Source organism: Dysidea avara, chromosome 9 (genome assembly GCF_963678975.1).
Source record: "Dysidea avara chromosome 9, odDysAvar1.4, whole genome shotgun sequence".
NCBI classification, from domain to species: Eukaryota; Metazoa; Porifera; class Demospongiae; order Dictyoceratida; family Dysideidae; genus Dysidea; species Dysidea avara.
Genome location: NC_089280.1, coordinates 30404040 through 30428167, shown reverse-complemented (window position 1 = coordinate 30428167; position 24128 = coordinate 30404040). Strand labels below are relative to the sequence as shown.

Genomic DNA, 24128 nt, shown 5'->3' with positions numbered 1-24128 from the left:
TTAGCACAAAGCTAAAAGCAATAAAACCTATATTATCAGATTAGCCTGTTTGTGGAGAGTAAGACAATTAGGATAAGGCATGTGAGTTATGTGAACTTATATTCATAGAAATAAAGTTTACCACTGTTGTTCCTTAGTTGGAATGGCCTTTTTTGTGCACACATGCAGAAGAAATTAGGGAAAGCCCTATACCGTGATGGATATGCCAGTCAATGGTGAACAGATTAAGCCAGGTATACTTTTGGCCTAATGCTATCAAGCAATGTTCAAGCTTAAAACACTGATGATAAAGCTACATTTTACCGCACTGTAAACAAACACACATAACTCACATTTGCTCCATGGTACAGAAATGAAACAGATAGATACTCACTTTCCATGAAGAGGCGAATCTATTGCTACAGTATATTAGATTATTCAATTTGAGTCTTCCTTCACTGTTTTCTGAAGCGATTAAAACATGCATAAAATTATTTATATAGCACGTGTTACTATCCAATGTATTTCAATGGCATTTATGTCTAAAACAGAATTATGCAAACTAGCCAGATTTTTGCTCAGGGGGTCACATATAGCATTGATTTTTCATGCAATACAGTATCAACATTTTTTATAGTATTGTTTTTGCATAGGATGGAGGGGGTAAGTAGAGTACTCTTTGTACGTTTAAAGCTGAAAATTATTAATTATACGCTTTCACTGTGATCTGTTATATTAAGTTTTCTTTGCAGCTGGGTAGTGTAAATGGTGCAACATTTTAAAAGCGCACAGTTGAATTTACCTCTTCTACCCTAGTGTGCTCTCTATATTTATGTGAAAATGCTGAAAATAATGGATGGTTCCTAAATTGAAACAAATTCTATCAAACAGATTGCAGTAGGCAAGTAAACATGAGTTTATCAAGTATTACCGCTTTATTGCTTGTGTGCTATCCAAAGTATGCTCTCTCTGATCCTATATGGTAATGGCTAGCCCCAACGCATTAACACTTTCCCATTTTCTTCTACTACTGACTATACATACCTTGAACAGTCAAAGTGACATCATCACTCCTCACACTATTACCCCACTCATTAGTCACAATACAGTAATACTTTCCTTCATCAGATTTAACAAGATTAGGAATTGTTAATACTGCTCCATTAACACCAGACACCTTATTAGGAAGACTGCTACTACCTCTCTTCCTCCATTGATACATGAAACTTCTCATATTTACACCTCTTGCTATAGCAGTCAAGTTAGCAGTTCCTCTCTCACCAATCACTGGATTAGTTGGTGTAACACTGATGGATAACCAGTCTGTGTATTTTATACAATTTATGTAATGTCATGTGGCAATTTTCACAGCTATAATATGCCATATTATACACAGCAATACAAATCAACTACAGTAGTAACTTGCAAAAATACATGTACATAACTATCAATTAACAAGACACATGGTAGTGTGTCGTGCGGCCCAAGAAGCCAGTGCGCAACACCCGTGAGTATATTGACAGGAAGAACGAAAATGCAATTTTCACACCTCTGTAGCTCTGTGCTGCCTTGACGAAACAAGATGATTTTTGCTGTGGACACGCTCGCCAACTTCAGTACTCCACATACCAAATTTGAGCAAAATTGCTTCAAGCATTCCTGAGATATGCGACTTCAAAAATTGGCTTAGTTTCATTGTTTTTTTTTTTTGTTTTTTTTCCTCTTTTTGCACACTTGCAATAACTGCTATAAAATGCGAACACCATATCCAATTACCTTGAAATTTGGCACACAGAAGGAGGGTGTAAAGGCGTATCTCGGTACCAATATTGGCTGGAATACGATAAACAGGCAGAGTTATTAGCAATTATTCACGAAAAATAATACCAATATGTTGTCACACGTACAGGGTAAACCACTTATGGGAAGAAGCTGAAAATCGTTGGGTGAATAGGTTAACTATTGAACCTCAAATCTTTTGTGGTTTCAAAGAAATTGAGCTAAAACCCAGGAAGACAGAATGAATAAAACCAACAGTGAGTAACAATTACACAATCAAGATTAGCTAATAAAAAAACGACAACTTTCCATGCCTACAAGAAACACAGCTTGGGGTAATACTTTGAAAATCGCTGCACAGATCGAGTAATCATCTTAGAAAGGCTCTTCAATGGTGTGGAAGAATCAGACTTAAAGCTACGGAGTTATAACACGAAATCCAACTTGGTGTAGCAAGTGCAAGATCGAGATACTCTAATAGAGCAGTCACCCTGAAGAGAATTCAAGAGATCAGCTAGAAACAAGTAAACTGTAAAGAGCTCAGCTACAAACAAATCACCCTGTAGAAGAAGTTACCTTGTAGGGAGTTCAACTATGGAAAGAGATAGTTCAGCTAGAAGAAGTCACCTTGTAGAGAGTTCAGCTACAAAGAAACCACCATGTAGAGAGTTCAGATACAAACAAATTGCTGTGTAGAGAGATTAGGTAGAAGAAGTTACTTTGTAGAGAGTTCAGCTACGAAGAAACCATCATGTAGAGAGTTCAGCTGCAAACAAATTACCTATAGAGAGTTCAGCTACAAACAAATCACCCTGTAGAGAAATCAGCTAGAAGAAGTTACCTTGTAGAGAGTTCAGCTACAAACAATTCACCTTGTAGAGACATCAGCTAGAAGAAAGTTACCTTGTAGAGAGCTCAGCTACAAAGAAACAATCATGTAGAGAGTTCAACTACAAACAAGTGACCCTGTAGAGACATCAGCTAGAAGAAGTTACCTTGTAGAGAGTTCAGCTACAAAGAAACCATCATGTAGAGAGTTCAGCTACAAACAAATCACCTGTGGAGAGTTCAGCTACAAACAAATCACTCTGTAGAGAGATCAGCTAGAAGAAGTTACCTTGTAAAGAGTTCAGCTGCAAACAAATCACCCTGTAGAGAGATCAGCTGGAAGAAGTTACCTTGTAGATAGTTCAGCTGCAAACAATCCACCCTTTAGAAAGATCAGCTAGAAGAAGTTACCTTGTGGAGTGTTTAGTCACAAAGAAACCACCATGCAGAGAGTTCTGTAATAAATATATATATAATTCAATTTGTACATTTACTGATAAAATCAGAAATATTTAAAATAGCTATTTAACATCTGCTTCATCTTTTCTTCTTCCTGTGGTGAAGAAAAAATAGGTTAAAAAAGCCACAAAGCTGGCCTATGGGGTATACAAATACAAAAAGAAGTGAAATCTAATCCAAAACAACCAAGCTGTAAAAAAGGAGTGCGGCCCACAAATAGGCTATGGTGAAAAAATGTGAAGTTCAACGGGCGGCCAAGAAATGGCTGTGATGGTAGGTTAATGGTAAAAATTTTAATAACGACAATTCAAGTGAATTTTGTGCCAAGACCAAGTGGCACTAAATTCACCTGAATTGTCGTTATTAAAATTTTTAAAACCGCCTTTCTCAATACTTTTGAATGGGCGATAAGACCGGTTTTCCCAGAGACAGTCACATATAGCTAAACAATTCATTTACTGCAAAACAATCAAACAACAAAATAATTTAACAGGCATGCATGTATTAAAATCCTATATGTTTTTTGCAATGTTACTCTAATTGTTACTAAATTAACCGTATAATGCATCAAAACTTTAATTGATACTACAGTAACTCAGCAGATATGGAAACTACACATACAAAAATCAAGATGGAAGCATTCACACAGTTTATATTTTAATGTGCAGGGTAATGTATTCCTCTAGTTCTTTTTTATGCTCACCACTCTAATAGCCTATCCAAGAACTTCATGGTAGTGTGATACTATATTATAATTTGTACTAGTAATAGCATGGGTAGCAGTGAAATTTGGGATAAATACCACGAGTGTTGTATTGGAAATTTACCATTTCCAATACAACAAGAGTGGTATTTATCCCAAAATTTCACTGCTATACCCATGCTATTCCCAGTTAATACCATACTCGCTGCATATACGCGTGCTGTGCATTAGCGTTGCTATGTACGCAATTTGTCACTATGTACTAAACACGCATCAACACTAATTGGCGCTACATTGTTAACATCAATTCTAGCCAATGAAATTGCAATTACAACTTTTTCACTGCTACCAGTGAAATACGGGATAAATTTCACTGCTACTATTGAGACTTTTGTATGGGCAGTGAAACAGGTATGGTATTAGTTACTGTAATGGCATAAACATATGGATGTAGTGACACTTACGTAAAATCATGCAAATTCTGTAAAACTTTTGTAAACAGAAATATTGTATTTGTACATTGTGATCAATAGTATACACAATTATGTTTTTCTCACCATCCACTCTCACTGTAGCTCTATTAGACTCCACACTAATTCCCTCCTTGCTAGCCATACAATAATATCTTCCCTCATCAGGTGGAGTAGCTCTAGTAATAGTGAGTGTGTTACTGTTCTGTCCTCTGGGAACACTACCACCATCACGGTGCCATGAGTATGTCACATCATCAACAGATGCTGAACAAGTTAATGTGACATCTTGTAATGCTATAACAGTAGTACTTGATGGGTGAGTGGTGATTTCTGTAAGGAACATACAGTACACATATAACTATAGTGAAAAGAAACTAGTCACTTACTCAAAACACTAACAGTAGAAACATTTGATCTTGTCCTACCAGCTTCATTGGACACTACACACCTGAACTGTCGTGACTCTTGTAAGTTCCTCACAACAAGTCTCCTGTTATTACTATTACTAATATCACTCCATCGTCCTCCATTAATATTCCTAGTCTGCCATTGATATGTAATTGATCCTCTACCAGTTCCCTCACAACTCAGAGTAACATTCATACTAACAGTTGTCAACTGACTGGTGGGGTGAGTTGTGATAGTGGGAGGACCTGTGGACACTTGTGTCATCATGTCTTACCTGTTAGGACAATACTCACCATACACATTCACAGTAGCACTATTAGACACAACTGATCCAGCCTCATTGCCCACATTACACCTGTACATGTACTCTCCAATAGTCAGTGTTGTATCAGTAGCGTATGATGTTGTGTTATCATTACTAACAGTAGTCCATCTCCTGCCAGAACTTCTTTTCTCCCAGGAATATACTAGTGTTCCTAGACCACTAGCTCTACACATAAGAGTGATGCTTCTTCCCATTGGTACATCACCACCTGTTGGGTGATCTGTGATTTCTGGAGGACCTGTGGACACTTGTGTCATCATGTCTTACCTGTTAGGATAATACTCACCATACACATTCACAGTAGCACTATTAGACACAACTGATCCAGCCTCATTTCTTACTACACACCTATATGTGTACTGTCCAACTGCCATGTTACTATTAGTAGTGTATGCTGGACTGTTAGCATTGTTAATAGTGGTCCATCTAATATCAGATCTTCTCTCCCAGGAATACATCAGTGTACCACTCTCAATAGTAGCACTACATGTTAGAGTGGTAGTAGTCTCTTGTGATATAGTGACACCTCTTGGATGTGTAGTGATTGATGGAGGACCTACATTATATATACATACATACATACATGGGTAAAGAATTATAAATGATTGTTGAGCAGGGATATAGATGTGGCAATTATATTGGCATAATTTTAGGAATAATAGGAATGATTGGGAATCAGGCGTTACACTGGAATTTAAAACACAGCATGAAATATAAAATTTGCACAGTTTCCATTAATAATCAAGATGCCTTAATAGAGCAGTCAAAAATTCTAATGGGACAGTCACATTAATTGTACTACTCAAGAATAATGAAGTTCTACTAGCAACAAGCTAGAAGATTAGAAGACAGTTAAAGCTGAAACATTAGTAATGGTCTAATACAGCAATCGACTGATATTATTGACCAAAGGTGGTGGCATTTAATGGATTACCATATACAGGTAGTTTTTTGAGCACTGCTCCAGGAATGGATCTAGCAGGGGGAGGGGGTTTTCCAGGGTAGTAAGTATATTCAGACTGAACGTTTTAGTTCTATGTACATGCAAATATTTACATCATTATGCTTTCTGAGTGGTCTGCATAAAACATGACTTGTAGGGATCATTTACCAGTAGTTCAGTTATTAGCCTAAAGTAAATAATTATATAAAAGGCTGGCCAAGTTCATTTTATTAAATTTTTTAAACCAAGCGTGTACTCACAGCTCCTTTAGTAGGTTGTGAGTGTGTGTCTGGTTTCCTGACGTTAGTTTGGAAAAATCATGTGTCTACATGTCTACCCATGCACCAGCATGAGTAAACAAACCATAATCTATTACTTGATGTGAAAGTCACTACTTTGGCACTGAACAAAATAACTGTTATTGCTAATGTGCTAAAGTAGGGACTTTCCCATTGAGCTATGTTGTAATAGTATGCATCATTCACCTCTTGTTTCACTACTTTTTATTGCATAGATTGCTACTTCATTTTAAAATTTAGTTTTAGTTTTTTGTTGTAGCAGAGCTAGCTACAATGTAACTTGTGACTGTTCTATAACAATATCTTGCATGACTGTTGTATTAGAGTATATCTCAAATCATCCAAGGGTTGTGCAGCTAGCTAGACCAATAAAGGCAGGAGTGAGGTCATCTTGTTTACTGCTACATAAATAGCTAGATCGTTAAGAGGTGCATGTGGTCTTTGTACTCTGTTGCTATTAGTCCACCTATATAGACCTTTATTTGATGGATGTGGTTGTGAACCTATTGCGTATGGGATCCCAATCATGAAGTTGCAGATATCTAGCTAGTATATCTCTTCTATAGTAGCGACTGAAGTGCTTCTGAAATGCAGCTCTAAAATAATTCTGTAGCATCTAAATATGCTGCTGAAAGAAAGTGCTGATACAGAAAATTAACTCCTCGATATGGATTCGTTGGATGAAGAAGACAAGCAGCCTGATTGAAGATAAAAAGACAAGGTGCAGAGGGCCTATGCTTGTTGGAACCCCATAAGGCACATCCCACTGGTGAGTTTGTTATTGTTGCATAAAATGGTGGCTATGTACTGCTTCATTGGGCCTCTAGCCTTGTAACTGTGGTACAACATGGTATGAAAATATGTAATTTACACAATTCCAAGATATTTTAATAGAACACTCATAAATTCTAATAAAACTGTCACATTAATAGTACTATGCTCCAAGGAATAACTGAAACATCAATAATGCTCTACAACTAACTGACATGATTGACCAAAGGTGGTGGCATTTAATAATTTCTCATAAGCAGTAATTTTCTTGAGTAAGTAAGTGTATGGGGTGATGCACTAGGTAGTATGTATATGAAGCAGGGGGTCTGGGATATATGCCAAAGGCATTTATATGTTTCAGGGCTGAAATTTTCAGCTGTATGTGCAAATATCTAAATCACAGTAATAAATAATGCTTTCTGAGTTGTCTGGATTAAACATGAGTTGTAGATCAGTCACTACTAAGTAGACTAGTTCAGTTGTGAGCACAAAAATAAATTGTCATCATATTATGGAATGCTGGCCAAGTTCATTTCATTTTGAACTATTAAATTAAACATGTGTTCACAGCCAGGTTGTGAGTGTGTATCTACGTAGTAGTTTCCTGAAATTGGTTTTTGGGAAAACCATATCTGAGTATCTCCCCACACACCCATGTGAGCAAACAATCTGTAAGCTATATAGAAAATCTATACAAAAAACAGCCAAGCTGTGAAAAAAGGGAGCGGCCTCCAAAAATTCCAGGGTGAAAAAGATGTGAAATCCAAGGTGGAGGCCAAGAAATGGCTGTGATGGTAGGTTAATGGCAAAATTTTTAATAACAACAATTTAGGTGAATTTGTGTTGGTTTCTCCAAGGATATGACACCAAATAGTCCAAATTCCTTCAGCACTTGTGCTATAAAGCATTAATAAATAAATAAAAAAAAAAAAAATTCACCTAAATTGTTGTTATTTAAATTTTTTCCATTAACTTACCATCACAGCCATTTCTTGGCTGCCACCTTGGATTTCACATCTTTTTCACACTGGTATTTTTTGAGGCCACACCCTTTTACAAAGCTTGGCTTTTTTTGTATAGATATCACTTCTTTTTATTTGCATACTCCAAAGCCAGCCAGTGGCCAGCTTTGTAGTTCTTTTACTTGTCTTTTTCTTTACTGCAGAAAGAAGACACAGGGTGACTTGTTTGTAGTTGAACTCTCTACAGGCGACTTATTTGTAGCTGAACTCTCTCCACAGTGACTTATTTGTAACTGAACTCACTACAAGGTGACCTGTTTGTAGTTGAACTCTCTCCAGGGTGACTTATTTGCAACTGGGTTCACTACAGGGTGACTTGTTTATAGTTGAACTATCTACAGGGTGACTTATTTGTAACTGTACTCTCTACAAGGTGGTTTGATTGTAGCTGAAGTCTACAGGGTGACTTGTTTGTTGCTGAACTCTCTTCAGGGTGACTTGTTTGTAGTTAAACTCTCCAGAGGGTGGCTTAAACATTCTGACAGGGAGACTTATTATGAAGCTGAATGTTCTATTAGGGTTACTGCACTATTATAGTATCTTGATTGCGTTTGTTACATGTTGACTTTCATAGTGTAACTCAGTGGTTTTTATCTGATTCCTTAACAACCACTGAAAGCTTGTTTTAAAACAGCTAATCTACCTCTATACCTATTTCAGCTGATTCCAATAAACTAGTTTGCCTGGTAGACGTGACAAGCAATACTTTTTTTATTAACAAAACTTGATCATGCACTTTTTTACACATAGTTGGCATTTCTGTTATAACTCCATGACTTTTATTGCAATTTGCTCAAATTACAAAAGGTTTGCACTACAATAGTTACTCCATGCACAGATCGATTTTCAAGTCATTCAGTCAAGCAACCGGTTCATCCTGGAGGCCTGTAACAAATCACCTTTTGATTTTTGAAAAAATCACGCATAACTCCTTTGTTCTTTGTCTGACCTGTACCAAAATTTGACTGTAAATGTGCAGTATTACGTTCCTACTGCACTCCAAATTTTAAGTAAATTGACTAAAGCATGCGTGCATTATTACAATTTTTCTAATGTGTGTGAGACAAAGAAGCAAAAGATTTAGAAGAAAAATATGAAGGCAATAAGACAAACTTTAAAGACATGTATCTCAGTGATGGATGGGCAGATTCACTTCACATTGGAATAGGAGGTGCCCTACCCTGAGGGAGTTTCCACAGCAAAAATGGTAAATTTCTGTCCAGCCATTGTCAAGCTGCGGATGCGTGAAATGGTATTTTACTGGTTCCTGTAAAATACACACTTGTCTGTCATGTGCCCGCACTAGCTGTACTTGGCCGCATGACACACTATCATATGTCTTGATTAGTATATTAAAAATTATTAATTCAAAAATGAAGTAGGGATCCAAGCAATAAAAAGTAGTGAAACAAAAGTTTTTGCCAAAATCCTAATAGAACACACACCTAAACATCACTCGAGGAAGCTCCCCCAACCACAAAAGAAGCCTTACAATTTAATTTGGAGGAAGTATAAGCCCACTGGTAAATATGAAGTCAACAGGAACCATTTAAATAACTGAAATATGCCATTTTGTTCATCTTATTTTTTTTTCCACAGAGCTAGAGCAAATTGTGAGTACCGCATAGTAACACTTTGGCAGTAAACAGTTTGGTGAAAATCCACTACATTGGAAAATTGATGAAAAACACTTCGATGAATTGTGCATGCCTATTATGATAAATCATAAGCCATACTATTGTTGACCACAGCATGCCTATAGTTGGATATGTCAAAGCTGTTTGGTACGAAGTACATTCAACAGAAAGGAAACAATACACTGGTGTTTGCTACCTGTAAATTTGATAATATGTGACTGGATTTTGGAAAAACGATCCAAATCGCACATTAGATGTTTCGAGATAAACAGTTTTAAAGAATTCAAGCCAGCATAACTCTCCAAGGATAGCAAGCAGGTGTATGAAATTTATGCAAAAGATACATCAATCTATTACCTTTCAGGCCACTTCCAGTACTTGTAGCTGCTTGTAGAGTTTCCCGCCAAATAAGATAGAAAATCTGAGCAGTTGGATGAGTGAAGTAGTATCACGAGTGCTCACAAGGGATGGAGGGTGGGGAGTGGCAGGGCAGGCAAGGGTTAGACCTCAAAATGGAGGCAGACCATGATTGGAGTCCAGAGATGAGATTTACAGGGCTGTGCTGGCTCCTTAGTGGCTGATATGTAGCAAAATCCACAGAAAAACGTCTGTGCAACATTATCAGGCTGTCCACCAGTAAACCACTGGTTCTTGTCAAGCCAGGTCCTTCATGAGGCCTAAAACCACCACTCAAGCTCTACACGCCACCCAGAAAAGACGTTTGTTGAAACCAGCCTCAAGTAGTTTGAGTGGTACTGAGTGTCAAGTTTGTATGGGGGAGAGTATCTAACTGTCAGTATGGCCTGTACAACAACACTGCTACAAGTTCACTTTGATCATATGTACACCTCTAGCCTGATTCTACTGATGACAAAGAACTGTTGATAAGTGATGGTCGATGTTGATAAGGTCAAGCCTTTCTTCCAAGATAAGGCCACTCCAAATAAATTTCTGTTTCCCGTCCACTGCCCAAATCTGGTTACTGTCAGCTCTAGATTATTCTATTATTCCGTATTCTTCTATTATTTTCTGGTTATTCTTGCATACTGACAGACTTATCTTGAAACAGTGTCAGCTCATGTGTCAGCAGTTCAGCACAGACTTCACGTTTGTACTATTTTACAACTTAATAAGGAAAGAACAAGCTTAAGCATGCTTTAATGCAGCTTTTTATGGTTTTGCCAATTGCCATGCAGGCAAATAATGACTTGAAAAGCTGCCAATACTATAATGAAATAATGGAAATGGACCACCCACCTGCATGAAAATATGCCTGAGTGCAGGATGGGAAACAGAGAATTTATTTGCAGTGGCCTAAGCCTGAGGTGTTACTTGCAGCAGTGCCTTTGTTGAATGTACTCCAGTTAGACATTCTCTCCCATACAAATATTATGAACTCTTGGTCATAGCAATCATTTTGTTCAATGCTAAAGTAGGGATTTTCCCACTGAGCTATGCTGTATAACCATCATTTAATAATTTATTAATATACTAGTTTTTTGTTATAGCAGACAGTTATACCAGTGTGATTGTTCTAGTAGGGTGACTGCTGTATTAGAGTATCTCGAGTCGGCCTTCACCTACCAGGGGGTGGTCAATGTTTCATACTTTTGTAACTGAACTGAACTGATTATTCTTATTAATTGTAATCTTATGATTGATTGTAATTATTATGTAATTGTGTATTTATGTATGTGTGAGTATTAAGATCGGTTTTTTTGGCACCATAAAGCACGTTGTACCTGGTACGGTTACACTTTCATTGTGCTAGCATTATGAAAACAGTTAGGCCAGTAATAACAGAGTGTGTATCATGATCGAGTAAACAGATTTTAAAGAGGTGTGATCTCGGTGCTCGATTGTTACAACTAATTAACTAAGATCATGTTAATATAGATGTGGTATTGGACCTACCGTGCAGTTACAGGTATCTACTGAGTGTAGCTAGGCACTTAAATAAGTTTGCAGCATCTAAATTATGCTGCTCAAGGAAAGTGCTGATAAGGAAAATTAATTCCTCAATATTGTGAAGAAGGACAAAGATCAGCCTGATAGAAGATAATGGAACCAATGCTTAACTTTATGTTTCTTCCATAGTGTTTTAGGAACAACCATATCCATAGCAGAGAGAAATAGATCTTTCCACATAGACCAAGAAAACTCTACATCACCAAAGAAATCAATCAAATCCCAAGGAACATGACTTAAAGCAGATTAAAAGTGGTCAAAATCAGCTCTCTTGCAGTTATACAAGTAACAAGGACACTGGTGATAGGAAGAAACATAATGTTAAGCATTGGTTCCATTCAGACACAACTGACTTGGTTCCCATCATGAAAGAAAACTTTATTAGGCTATGAAGAGTAATTCTTTTGATATTCATCTTAGACAACAATACAGACGAGTAAGCAATTTAGAAGCAAGACTAGATATGATCACTAAAGAAAAGGCTGCAACAATGTCTTAGTTACAATTAAGTAATTCAAAACAATCTAGAGGTGGGCAAACTCTGTTAAGCATCATTGTGTGACATTTTGCCACCCCTTTAGTCAGCCTCTGGGGATGTCACAGATGATGCTATTAAAGCTGATATTTTCAATAATTACTTCAAATTTGTTGTTACTGTTGAGGATCTCAGTGGTTTAGATGATCCTAAATCTTCCATTTCTTTCATATCACCTGTTTTAGATTCCATTACCTTCACATCTGAGGATGCAAGAACTATAATCCCTAAAAGGCTTGTGGTCCAGATCTGTTTCCTTCTTTCTTTTCTTGTAATTTTATCTATCATCTTTCATATCTTTAGACACTCAGACAATTACTATTGTACATTCATGCATCCTTAATTAAGAGTAAAAAGAACATAAGCTGCGTTGTAGCATATCACATACCAGATATTAAATACATAATGGGGTTTTGGTGACACAACACTAATGCATTACTCACCATACACATACACAATAGCACTATTAGACACAACTGATCCAGCCTCATTGCTCACTACACACCTATATGTGTATTGTCCAACTGCCATATTACTATTAGTAGTGTATGATGGACTGTTAGCATTGTTAATACTGGTCCAACTACTACCAGATCTTCTCTCCCAGGAATAAATCAGTGTACCACTCCCAGTAGCACTACATGTTAGAGTGGTAGTAGTCCCTTGTGGTATAGTGACATCTCTTGGGTGTGTAGTGATTGATGGAGGACCTGAAAAGTACAATGATCAACTGTTACCTGAGTCATTAAAATCTGGGAGTTAGTAAAACACGGAATATGGAATAACGAAATAAGCAAAACTTATCTTTTGTAGATTGTACAAATAGTTATATGCTCTATAGTAACTATACTTAATTTATTTACCTTATAACACCTCTGCATGGCACACCACGGTGATGGATAGAACAGCAGCTGGCGAACGTTAAATGGGATGAGTACAACCAATCACCCTAGAACAATCTACCTTCGTTAAACTTACTTACTTACACTCTTGATTCAAACCTGAAGAGTTTTGAAATCCATTTAAAGACACACAACCACTGGACTTCCCTACTGAATTCTAGTGTGACTCTAATAAATTCGGTCATATGTACATGGAGGGTAGTTAGTTTAACCTAAGAATACAACTAGCATTTTGTAGCTATATCAACTAAGGAGTATAGATAAGTAAGTTTAGCGAAGGTAGATCGTTCTAGGGTGATTGGTTGTGTGTTAATCCCATTTAATGCTCACCCAGCTGCTGTTTATCCATTGCCGTGGCATGCCATGCAGAGCTGTTGCAAGGTGTAAATGAAGTATGTTTGCTATAGAGCATGTAATTATTTGTAGAATCTGCAAAAGATAAGTTTTGCTTATTTCGTTATTCCGTAATTCCGTTATTCCGTATTCTGCGATTTACTAACTCCCTTAAAATCTCTGCATGGGAATTACTAAAAAATAAGTTTGTAAGTTGTATTACATTTCTAAAAATCCGGCTTTAGACTTCTTATGGATCACAGTGAGATAGTAATCATACAGTACAGTAGTACTGTATATTAGATAAAGGTTTGGGCTTTATCACAAAAAATGTTGACCAGGAATCAGCCTCACAATACCTACATGGTGCCTTGATAGGTAAAATCAAGCCCAAAAGTGTCCTTCAAAGCTGCTTCCAATAAGTCACTACAGAATATTTAAAAATTATTTATAGCACAATTTTCTACTGCTTGCCTGCCTGCCTTCAGACAAGTTTGTAACTCGATAATGGCTAATGTTATGGGCTTGGCGTTTTGCTACTAGATGTCACTTCATCCCAACTAGTGCTTTTTGGCACTAATACCACAGTGTGTACAATGCATGTATCATGTGAACAGACTATCATTGGACCTACAAGTTTTTGTAATGATGATGAGTTTGTGCCTTAGGAGGTTAATCAGTTTCCACCAGCAGGCTTTTCTTTGACATGCACATGGTTAATTCTCTTTACTATCCTAATCATTTGATCAGTGATATGTATAATATTTTCTTGCTCATGATCCGGACATCAAGTTCTACCAATGTCAGTTGACTTTGTGGTCATAGATCACAAAGTAACCACTGTACGAGCCTTTCTGGAAGTACAATTTTAGTGTTCTTTTCGTGTAAAAAACTACTAGAGATGTGAAGGTGAAATATGCCATTAGGACTGGTACTAAGAGATTCATTGTCATTCTGTGAATTCATTGTAAGTTTAGTGGAAGTTTAGTATGCAGATACTCCGAACCATAACTGTGAGTCATGCACTTTACAAAAAAATCAGGTAGCTAGCTAGCAATTGCTCTGTTGCATAATATTAGTCATAGCCAATGAGATTACACAGTTAATATACATAATACTAAGCATACTAAATAGCTAATCTATGTATATACACACTTAGTAGCTATATGATCCAAAGATGTGAAAAACTTGCTTACAATCTTGTAAACCTGTGTCACAACCTGGTTCTTTACAATCTCTGAAATGTTATCCACCTACCAGAACGTTTCTGTCACACTAATGCTAGGCATACTTGATTAATATGTTATTGTACTTTCACCCTACTGCCTCAAAATATCAATATTGCTGTTATTAATCACATGTACATGTATATATATATAATATTATATTTGATTCTGAAGAATATTGGCTGTTATTTTATAGCACAGGAAACATCTCTTGTAGCCTAACACCCCAAAATGTAAACATTAGCTTTTAGAAGGCTTTAGCAATTCTTTATAGTAACAGATACTGTTGCAGTGGACTGGAGCATTTTCTTTACAAAAAATGACCTCCAGCTTCCATGCAAATTCCAATTTTGTGGATGAGAAACAAGCAAGCAAGTTTGTCTAGCATATATATAGTCAGGCTTTCATTCTCTGCAAAGAAGGATGTACCAGCCTTCATTGTAAGGTTACCATGTGTACAGTAATGTGTAAAGCCACATTATTCAGTATTAGCATTGTTAGTCAGTCAATTTAGTGTAGTTTGTTCCAGTTCCAGTACAACAGTTACTCAAGATCTTCTGGCAGCATTTTATAAACAATTTTAACTCTGACAATCCCCACAGTATGCACTTTGTTTGCCCTTGTAGTACCTGCTCCAAGTCACCTCGCCCACCAAACTTCAGCAGTAATTAATCTTTTTTTTTTTTTTTTTCTTCTTCTTGCTCTCTCTTAAAATAAGTACTTAGCTATATAAGTAAGTTTATTATTAAATACACATGTAAGTTTTAAAATTATAGGATAGTTCAACTATATACCAAATGTAAATGTATGTAATAACCTTAGCCAGCTAACTTAATTTGATTGTAATTTTATACATTCAATTGTAATTGTAAGTTGTACGTATACTTTTTCTGGCTGTGGACACCAGTTGCCCACAGACCATTAATGCAGGCCTTGCCTGCATTAAAAAGCAGTTAAAATAAAAAAAAAATAAAATAACAATACTGTTACTGGGGCTAAAGATAATCAACAAAGCTGCTGAATTGACTTATTATCAGTACACTGAGATATGCAGAAGGTAGGGTAGCTATTGGCATAACCATGATTAATATCTTTTGAAATCTTTCATTAAATGCTTGGCTAACTACAATTTTATAATCTTTGCTGAAATTGAACAGCAAAATATACAAATTTGTACAGGATTTTTAGCAGTTTTATGGTTATCATTCATAACCTCCAGTACCCCCAGTAAGGCTAAACAGGGGAAACTATTGGACAAAAAATATTCCCCAGACAGTGTAATAATTTTCTTTTGTACCTACTGGAAGCCGCAGTGTTCCATCAGGGGGATTTTAGTGGGGCATATACATCAAAATCCGACTTGATCCCCACCGTGCCTGTACTGGGGGAGTAGATACTTAACTGATACATGCTTGGATGCACGTAGGCCGGTGCATTAAATTCTTGATATCAGGCATGCACTAGCCCACTGAGCAGGATACATAGCTAGGTTGAATTTCAACAATAGTGAGCTTGTGTAGAACTGCTCTGAGAGCAACTCAATAGCTATTAGCTAACTGATGTGACGTAGCTCGAGACCATACATCACTGATGTACTGACTGCTGCCGTCATGCATACACCACATAGCTATAACCACTAGTCACTCACCAGCTATTACTGTGACAAGTATGGAGCACCACCAACAAGCTAAACTGATCCGTGCCATCTTTCTTGTTGTTGTCAGCCCGAGTCTTAAGTGCCTGAAGAATAAATTAGGCACAAATAAGGTGAATAAGTAATGGTCACGTGCACGCGAGACGTTAATCCATAGATAGTATAGTAAATCGCAACAGCAGCACCATTTAATTAGCCTTGCTAATGCATGACTTGATTTTTATTTGCACAAAGGGAAAGGTGAGTACAAAATCACGACAACAAAAACACCAGATACATGCAAAAACGAAACAAGAGATTATTATAAAAGAGGGGAGGAGGTCGGAGGAGGGGGAGGTTGTTAACCTACATTTAAGGGCAGATTTGGTCACTCTTTAGATACAGCACTGGTTGCAATTGATCTCATCCAGATAGGTGTCATCACTTATGCAGTAACTGTTATTGTTTTTGTACATTTAATTCATTTGTTTTGTTATCGTGTGAAACAAAAAGCAACAAAAAGTATGTGATATCAGGGGCGGATCCAGAGTTTGGAAAGAGGGGGGGCACCTTTCTGAAAAACAGTTGAAGACCAAAAAAACTTGCTGAAAACCAGTTGAAGACCAAAAAAAAAAAAAAAAAAAAAGGTCACGACAATAATAGCTAGTTATCCTTACCAACTATATCACGTCTGTTATGTAATATAAAATCCTATTTATAGCTTCATAGGTAAGCTACACTGCCTCATGGACATTGTGACTGCTTTATTAGAGTAATTGACTGCTCTATTAGAGTATCTCGATCTTGTATGCAATTTCTTGAAGGGGGGGGGGGGGGGGGGGTTTGCCCCAAATGCCCCATCCTGGATCCGCCACTGGATATGGCTTGATTTTGGAAAAGGGATTCAATATTAAGATCATCATCAGATGAGAAAGTGTGAAAAACAAACTACAACTTGAGCATGTGAAGGCCTCGGACAACACACAACCATTAAAAATACTTAGGGCTATATGTGTGGGCATGGCAGGGAAAAAATGTGTGTGAAGCTATATACATAAGTAGTTAACGTTTTCTTTACCAGTATGCCAATCACTTCCCTCAATAGTTTTGCATACAGCCAGACCTATAGTTAACTAGATCACATTTTTTACCTTTTCAATTTAGCCATAAGTAGAATTTCCACTGCAAAATTGGAAGGAAGGTCTTCATTTTTGGTGATTTTCACATGACGGACTGACCAAAATAAACGAGTGCTAATTATTTTATAGAATGGTTTCAATGTCAGCAAGGGTTTCCATTTAAAATAGGAAGGTGCTTCGTTTTGTTTCTGGTGATTTCACACAGATTGACCTTTAAGATAAAAACATACTGTAAAGTTGTAATCAAATCAAAAAAAATAAAATCTGACAAGTGATAGTTTATTATTGAGCTGCTTATAGTATTGATATCAGCATGTTAAATTTTAACGTATCTACTACTGTCCAAAACATGCATGCATGGTCACCCCACATTAGAATGTCTATTCAGAAACAATTAGCTATGGCTATAAGTAGTTTAGAAGACCACAGATGTTATATTTCAAACTTTAGTATATAAATGACTTCTACATCCTGGCAAGGATAAACACATCCTTATTTATTTAGAAATTTTGGTGGTAATTAGGTGACCAATTATTGGACATTAGCTACACATGCTAAAGTTAATCATAAGACAAGGTTAGTACAGAAGGATAAACATATAGGAGTATGTATATACAACCTGAACAAAAAGACTCAATACAGATGACACTATATAGTTAGCTATGTGAATAGGTGTTGGAAAGCAAAATTAATAAATCTTGTGAGTATAGGCTGAAAGTCTGGCCACACAAGACTTCCTGATGGGATACTGGGATAGCTAAACACTTGATAAATTTACTTGGCTGGCTCCCTGGCCAGGAGTTAAACTACAAATGGGACTGAACAAATTTCTAATGTTGCAGTTTAGTGGTAGCTACATAGACTATAGACCTATTGCAATTATATATCTGAAGCTAGCTTCAAACAGTTAAACATATTAAATTTGAACTATTTTAGCCGAGGTGTAGCTAGCTATGTGTAGTGGTTTATCAGTCAGTTCATCCCCACTCATAGTGGTTGGTGGACGTGATGAAAGTGCTAAAATACCAACATCAGATATTAAGATGTATGATGACTCCTACAAATCCTGGAGGGACATTGCATCCTTACCTTCTGCAAAATCTGATGTGGCTATAGCAACACTGCTATTTTAGTTATTGGAGGGTGTACTAGATCAGACAGTGTAGCCAATGCTAGATCATCCAGTTTGACTACAGTGGAGCTAGGACAAGCTCAAATAACCACGTGTAATTTGTTTTTTTAAATGTTAACCTTGGCTATTGCTTCTATTTGCCAATATAAAGTATTATTTTATTGCTGGACTCGTATGACTTAGACTATTCATTGCATGTGTTTGACAGAAGTGTGGTCTGGTGTGGGCTGTGTGTAGCACCTACCAGTGATTGCAATTAGTAAAATGTGGGATAAATACCATAAATTGCTGTGAAGTAGTGATAAATTATTACTATTCACTTGAATTGAAAATGGAATGATTGCTTTTGTAAAATAACACATGTCATGATATTAATCCCACATGTCATAGCTGCAATTGCTGATCTGAGTCAGTACCATATAATACAATATAATTATAGGTGTTAAAAAAAACTCTGTATTGATTCAGTTGACATGAATGCAAATAGCGAACATGCATGTTTACTTAACAGTGAATGTTCCTACTGTTCCTTATAGCTGTTAGCTATGTACTAGCTGTTGTTAGATATATAACACACAGAAAATACTAATCATATTGGGTAATTGCTTTTTAAGCAACATATATACATGCATTTCAGTATACCGTAACCGAATGTTGCATGTTTGTAACTGTGATAGACTGACTAATATAGCTGTAACTGTGTGTGATGTTTTATGACATCATTAATGGTACCTGTAAATATATAAACTGTGTTTGCCCTTGTATTCAGTTAGTTGTAGTTGTCTTGTCATTCCTGATATCTATTGAGTTATTAACGTATATTAACTGTTGTTGTTTGCGTGCAAGCAATAGCTTAGCTTATCAGGTAGTGATACACGACAGTAACATTTATACTTTATTTTTTATTTTTATTATTATTATTATTAACACTTTACAGTGACCAGCACTGAAGGTCTACAGCAACATGTGCTGCAGCCTTAGGATTACCTAACCTAATTTCAAGGACTTAGACTTAATGACTTATAGCTGGAAAGGTACAAAATGTGGTTCCATATAGTGCAAATATTTGAAGTTTTGATGAATCAGGTGATTGAGTAATTTGACTTATAAAATTATGACAGAAATGCTTCTCAACATTTGTGCCCTGGAACACCAAGGTGCAAAATTGTAAGGAAAAACTGCTGGCAACCAAATTGAATTTGTCTACATTTCCCCCTGCACTACACTAGTGTCATAAAATGACAATGTATCAGTGATGTGGAGTATAGCAACTGACCTCTTGTGAACCTAATTACACATGACAAGAATATTAGCAGCAAGTAGTTAGGTATAGTGTCTAAGACCCAACATGTACGACATGATCCAAGAAAAAAAAAAAAGCTAAAAGCTTTGTTGATTATATATTCCTCTCCATTATAAATAACTAATACTGACTAGTCTAGTTCTTATATGGTTTGCATCATATACTACGTAATTACAATTCACTTATGAAATTTCACTATGCTTATTATTATGTTAATTAGCAAAGCCCACTAGGGGCAATACGCTAAATTAAATGAGAATTACAATCACATATTACTTACAGCGTTCTTAAATGTTTTGAGATCAATTGTGTCAATGCCAGGAGTTTGTAGAGAGTTCCATTGAATAATTGTTCGAGGGAGTAAGGAGTATTAGTAGACATCAACTCTTGTTTGCAATTGAGTTAGCTTGAGAAGATTATATTTATAACATTTGGATGTTACATACCAGTATTTCTACATGCACCTGCATGTACCAAGTTAACAAGAAAATTCCCGATGTTAACTACTTAAATAGAACAGTCATGCAACTAAGCAGTAGAGAGATCTTGCCTTGGGTTTGCATACTGTTGCAGTTTATTGCTGACCTCAACTATTTTTATAAGTAAGAAGAGTGGCCTTGTGTTGCTAGTTATGCATTGAAGTTATACATAGCTATCTACTACTTCCACCAAAAAAAAGCTATACCTGTGCTTCAATTGCTGCCTTAAAACCTTTTAAGCTAGTGCCTTACTGAAACCCACAAAATATACCAATAATATCACAAACAATTGATAGGTCCAAAAATAAAATGATTTTTTTTGCGTCTGATGTTTGATCATGTTACCACTTCTAGGAAAAGGGGCTATTTACAGTACCAGTTAATAAAAATCTAATATGCTTATATCCTGGAGTAGCTCAAGGTTAGCTCTATATATAATTGCTACCACACATGCAATATCTTACAAGTTGAATGGGAAGGTGGCATATCTGTGTAGATCAAATTAATAGAATATTTAATGACTACATGGAATGAAGTGCCAGCAGCTACTGTAAATTGTAATTTTAAATCATTGTTATAGACTAGATTTAAGATTTATTTTGTATATTTATGTATTGATTGAGTATACAGGCTGTGCCTTTACCTGTACTAAATCATAATCATAACCATGTACTTTCGGATGCGATATTTCCTAGAAAAGCAACAAGACTTGATCATTTATTACACTATTACAAAGATCTATGACTATAACCTCCATGCATAAAATATGAAAAGATTTGGTAATATCGTGTAGCTGCAGTGATCTACTGTCCAAAAATATCCATCCTCAGACAACGTTATGTGCACTTGGACGCAAGTCTGGAATGATGTGTAATTACAACTACAGGACATTGGCATTGCCCTCATTGTCACATAGATATTTAAGAGATTTAATCCTACTATACAAAATTCCAAACAGTTATTTTAACTCTGATTTCACTGAATTATACACCTACTCATCTAGGGGCCACCAATTATAATTGTTATAGTTGAGTGACTGTACATTGCACTTTTCAACCTTTCTTTTGTTAAGCACAAAGTGGGGTCCCAACATGGATTTACTGTATTTTTGAGTCAATGGTGGCCAAGAATACACAAGCTAGTTATACTCTGAGGCTAAAGCAATTGTAGTTTTATCCCATTACAATAGTGATATCGTTATTACACATGTCCAAGGCAGAGCCGAGAACAGAAGTGTAACAACTATGATATCATCGAGGTAGGCCCTTTCCGATATACAAACATTAGTGCATGGGAGTTTATGGATACTAAAACAAGCTACTATTTTGTGTACAAGATTTCATCCAGATAGTGTGAAAATTTAACTTTTTAGCTACTACAGAGAGAGATTATTATATTAGTTTTAAACTATAGCAATGGACAATTTTATGAAGCAGCAGTGCCCAGGTATGATTTGCCTTTGTCTGGGTTCGATGGAATGGCGTCGCATGGTGTGCAAGGGAAAAAGGACTGTCAAGAGGGATGATTTTGCTGTGATTGGAAAAGGGTTGGTTTTTCACTGTACACTGGTGGCTGGACCAAAAATCAGTACAGATTGTTTAGTGCAGCACTGGTGCTTGAACTATAACTCTTTATTTGTATGTATACAGTGTTCACGTAATCAATTCGTGACAAAATTGATGTGCACTCCTTTTACAGGGCAATATCCACTTATTTTTTTATTGAAGTTTTACAGCACAAGTGCTATTTTTTATTTATTCATTTATTAAGGCTTTACAACACAAATGCTGAAGGTCTACTGGACACCTGGTCCTACAGCCTGTTTATATTAAGTATGTTTGAAAAGGTGCAGAAATATCCATGACTAGCCCTGGGCAAGTATTATGTGTAGGTATTAATCTAAGTAGATTTAAACACTCCATTCGGGTCTTAGAAGTAGCACCGACACTGAGTCGTACCAACACACTATATGCAGCAAACGGATACACAAAATTATACAATGATATACATTAAATCTTACATTATTAGACACGTGTTTTGATTGTTGTCTACTAGTCCAGACTGCTCAATGACCTCAGCTAAATCAATATCAACTGCTTTTACTTTTATTATTACATCATGCCATGTTAATTGATACCACCAGTGACTCTGATGGTACAAATAATGGACTGCATCTGTTAGTCTGATGGATGGGTCAGCGCTGTTATCCTCTATCTGGTTCTTTACACCATTACCTATGTTGAATGCCTCACAGACAACCTCGCATGCATCACTTCTCTGCGCAACCACCTCATGTAACTTGGTAGGAGACCCATATATGGGTTGTCTACACTTCCATGGATCTGAGCAAGTTATGCCAAGTTGTGTTCCCAGACACCAGCCATCACCTCCACCGGGAACTCTTATAACTAAATGTTCTGTACAATCATGCTGAATATTATAACTACCAATGGTCCTTTCATCTTCTAGCCCCTTACCAACATAAATCAAATCAAAGGGGTGTACAATTAGTTCCCTAATGTTCATTGTCTTACTGATTTCATCTTTTAGCCACTTTACTGTACCTGTGCAGTCTACCTCAATGGATTCCTTGCACAGTATACCACCGCCTAACTTTATATGAATTAACATAGCTCTTCACTCTTGACAATTTTTCCTCTCTCCCAAAGTGGCTGCAATCTTAGCTCCAATCACAGTAGTGTGATTCAGTATCACCTGCAGGGAAATAGAATATTAGTTGCTAACTAATGAAAAAAAACAAGGCACCCATGGCAGGAAACATATCAGCTATGTGTGATTTACGAAGTGTATATTTAGCTAGGTGGTCACCAGTGACCGGTCTCGGTGCACATATTTATTTAACCAGTCATTTGTTGTTGAACATTATGATGGTTAAGAAACACACTTGTAGGATTATGAACAATAGCACTACTAGAATTAGGAACAGTGCTCCTAGGATTAGGAATGGTGCTCTTAGGATTACGAAAAGCTCCCCTAAACTTAGCAAGGGCAGATCAAAGGAGGTTCCACTCTGGAACATGGTAATTGCAACTTCAGTCTAACTATATAGTATGTACATGTTGAGCTGGATCCTCAAAACATTTAATAACTCATGGATGTAATTACACACAATCTTGAAATTTGGATCATTTTTAGCATTGCTTGACCTGCTAAAAATTCTTTTCATTCAAATGCCTGACATAATATTACTAAATTTTCACCACACATTTCCTAAGGGGAAGCCATAAAGTGTAGTGTCTATTACAACCACCTCCTCAACTTGTAATGGAACCAAACCACATGAGTCTGTTGTTGACACCTTTACTGGCTGGCTGAAATGTTAATTCACTTGAGAAAAAATCCACTTTTCATTTTTAGCTGTTTTTCATGATCCAGCTCAACTTGTACAAACTATACTTAGCAATAATATTTCATAGCAAATAATTACTCTCTAGCATCGTTTCACTGTTAAATCTTACCATTTGTCTTTAGACACGCAACTGAAGTCTTTAGAAGAAACTGTAAACATAAAAGTGATAATTACGTTTAGAGTTGCCTACGATTCTGGATGGCAGTTCAAGTCATTTTGCAGTAAGGAAAGGTGAATGAGTGTTTTTGGCATTATTAGTGTTTGTAATGAATACTTTATTTGACTGATAAACTGATCTCACTAGCTGCCAACTTCTTGTTATTGCACTATTTAAATTCTACAAATAAATATATCTAACCCAATGGCAATGGCGGATCCAGGATGGAGCATTTGAGGCAAATGCCCCCCAACCCTCACCTTGTGGAAGAGCCAGCCATTCTTGTGATTGAAATGCTAAACTTTATATCAGGCCAAGATCAGTT

At 36.5% G+C, this 24128-nt stretch overlaps 2 protein-coding genes across 2 annotated transcripts; both read right to left on the bottom strand.

Annotated features, from left to right (window-relative positions):
* Window positions 1-4899: 4899 nt before the first annotated feature.
* LOC136267659 (neuroplastin-like) lies at window positions 4900-10998 on the bottom strand. The gene is made up of 3 exons (XM_066062808.1): window positions 10959-10998; window positions 5241-5510; window positions 4900-5192 (listed from the first exon to the last, which is right to left on the bottom strand). Exons 1-3 carry the CDS (start codon window positions 10996-10998, stop codon window positions 4900-4902), a joined length of 603 nt encoding a protein of 200 aa, XP_065918880.1.
* Window positions 10999-22292: 11294 nt separating this feature from the next.
* On the bottom strand, window positions 22293-22907 carry LOC136267658 (uncharacterized). The gene has a single exon (XM_066062807.1). The coding sequence runs from the start codon at window positions 22905-22907 to the stop codon at window positions 22293-22295; it is 615 nt and encodes a 204-aa protein (XP_065918879.1).
* Window positions 22908-24128: the final 1221 nt, after the last annotated feature.

Coding starts and splice junctions, on each gene's coding strand:
- LOC136267658 (XM_066062807.1), bottom strand. CDS start 22,907: ATGTTAATTCATATAAAGTTAGGCGGTGGTATACTGTGCAAGGAATCC.
- LOC136267659 (XM_066062808.1), bottom strand. CDS start 10,998: ATGTCTAACTGGAGTACATTCAACAAAGGCACTGCTGCAA. Junction 5,511..10,958: donor CAACAAAGGCACTGCTGCAA/GTAACACCTCAG, acceptor TATATAATGTAG/GTCCTCCATCAATCACTACA. Junction 5,193..5,240: donor TGCTACTGTGAATGTGTATG/GTGAGTATTATC, acceptor AAGTGTCCACAG/GTCCTCCAGAAATCACAGAT.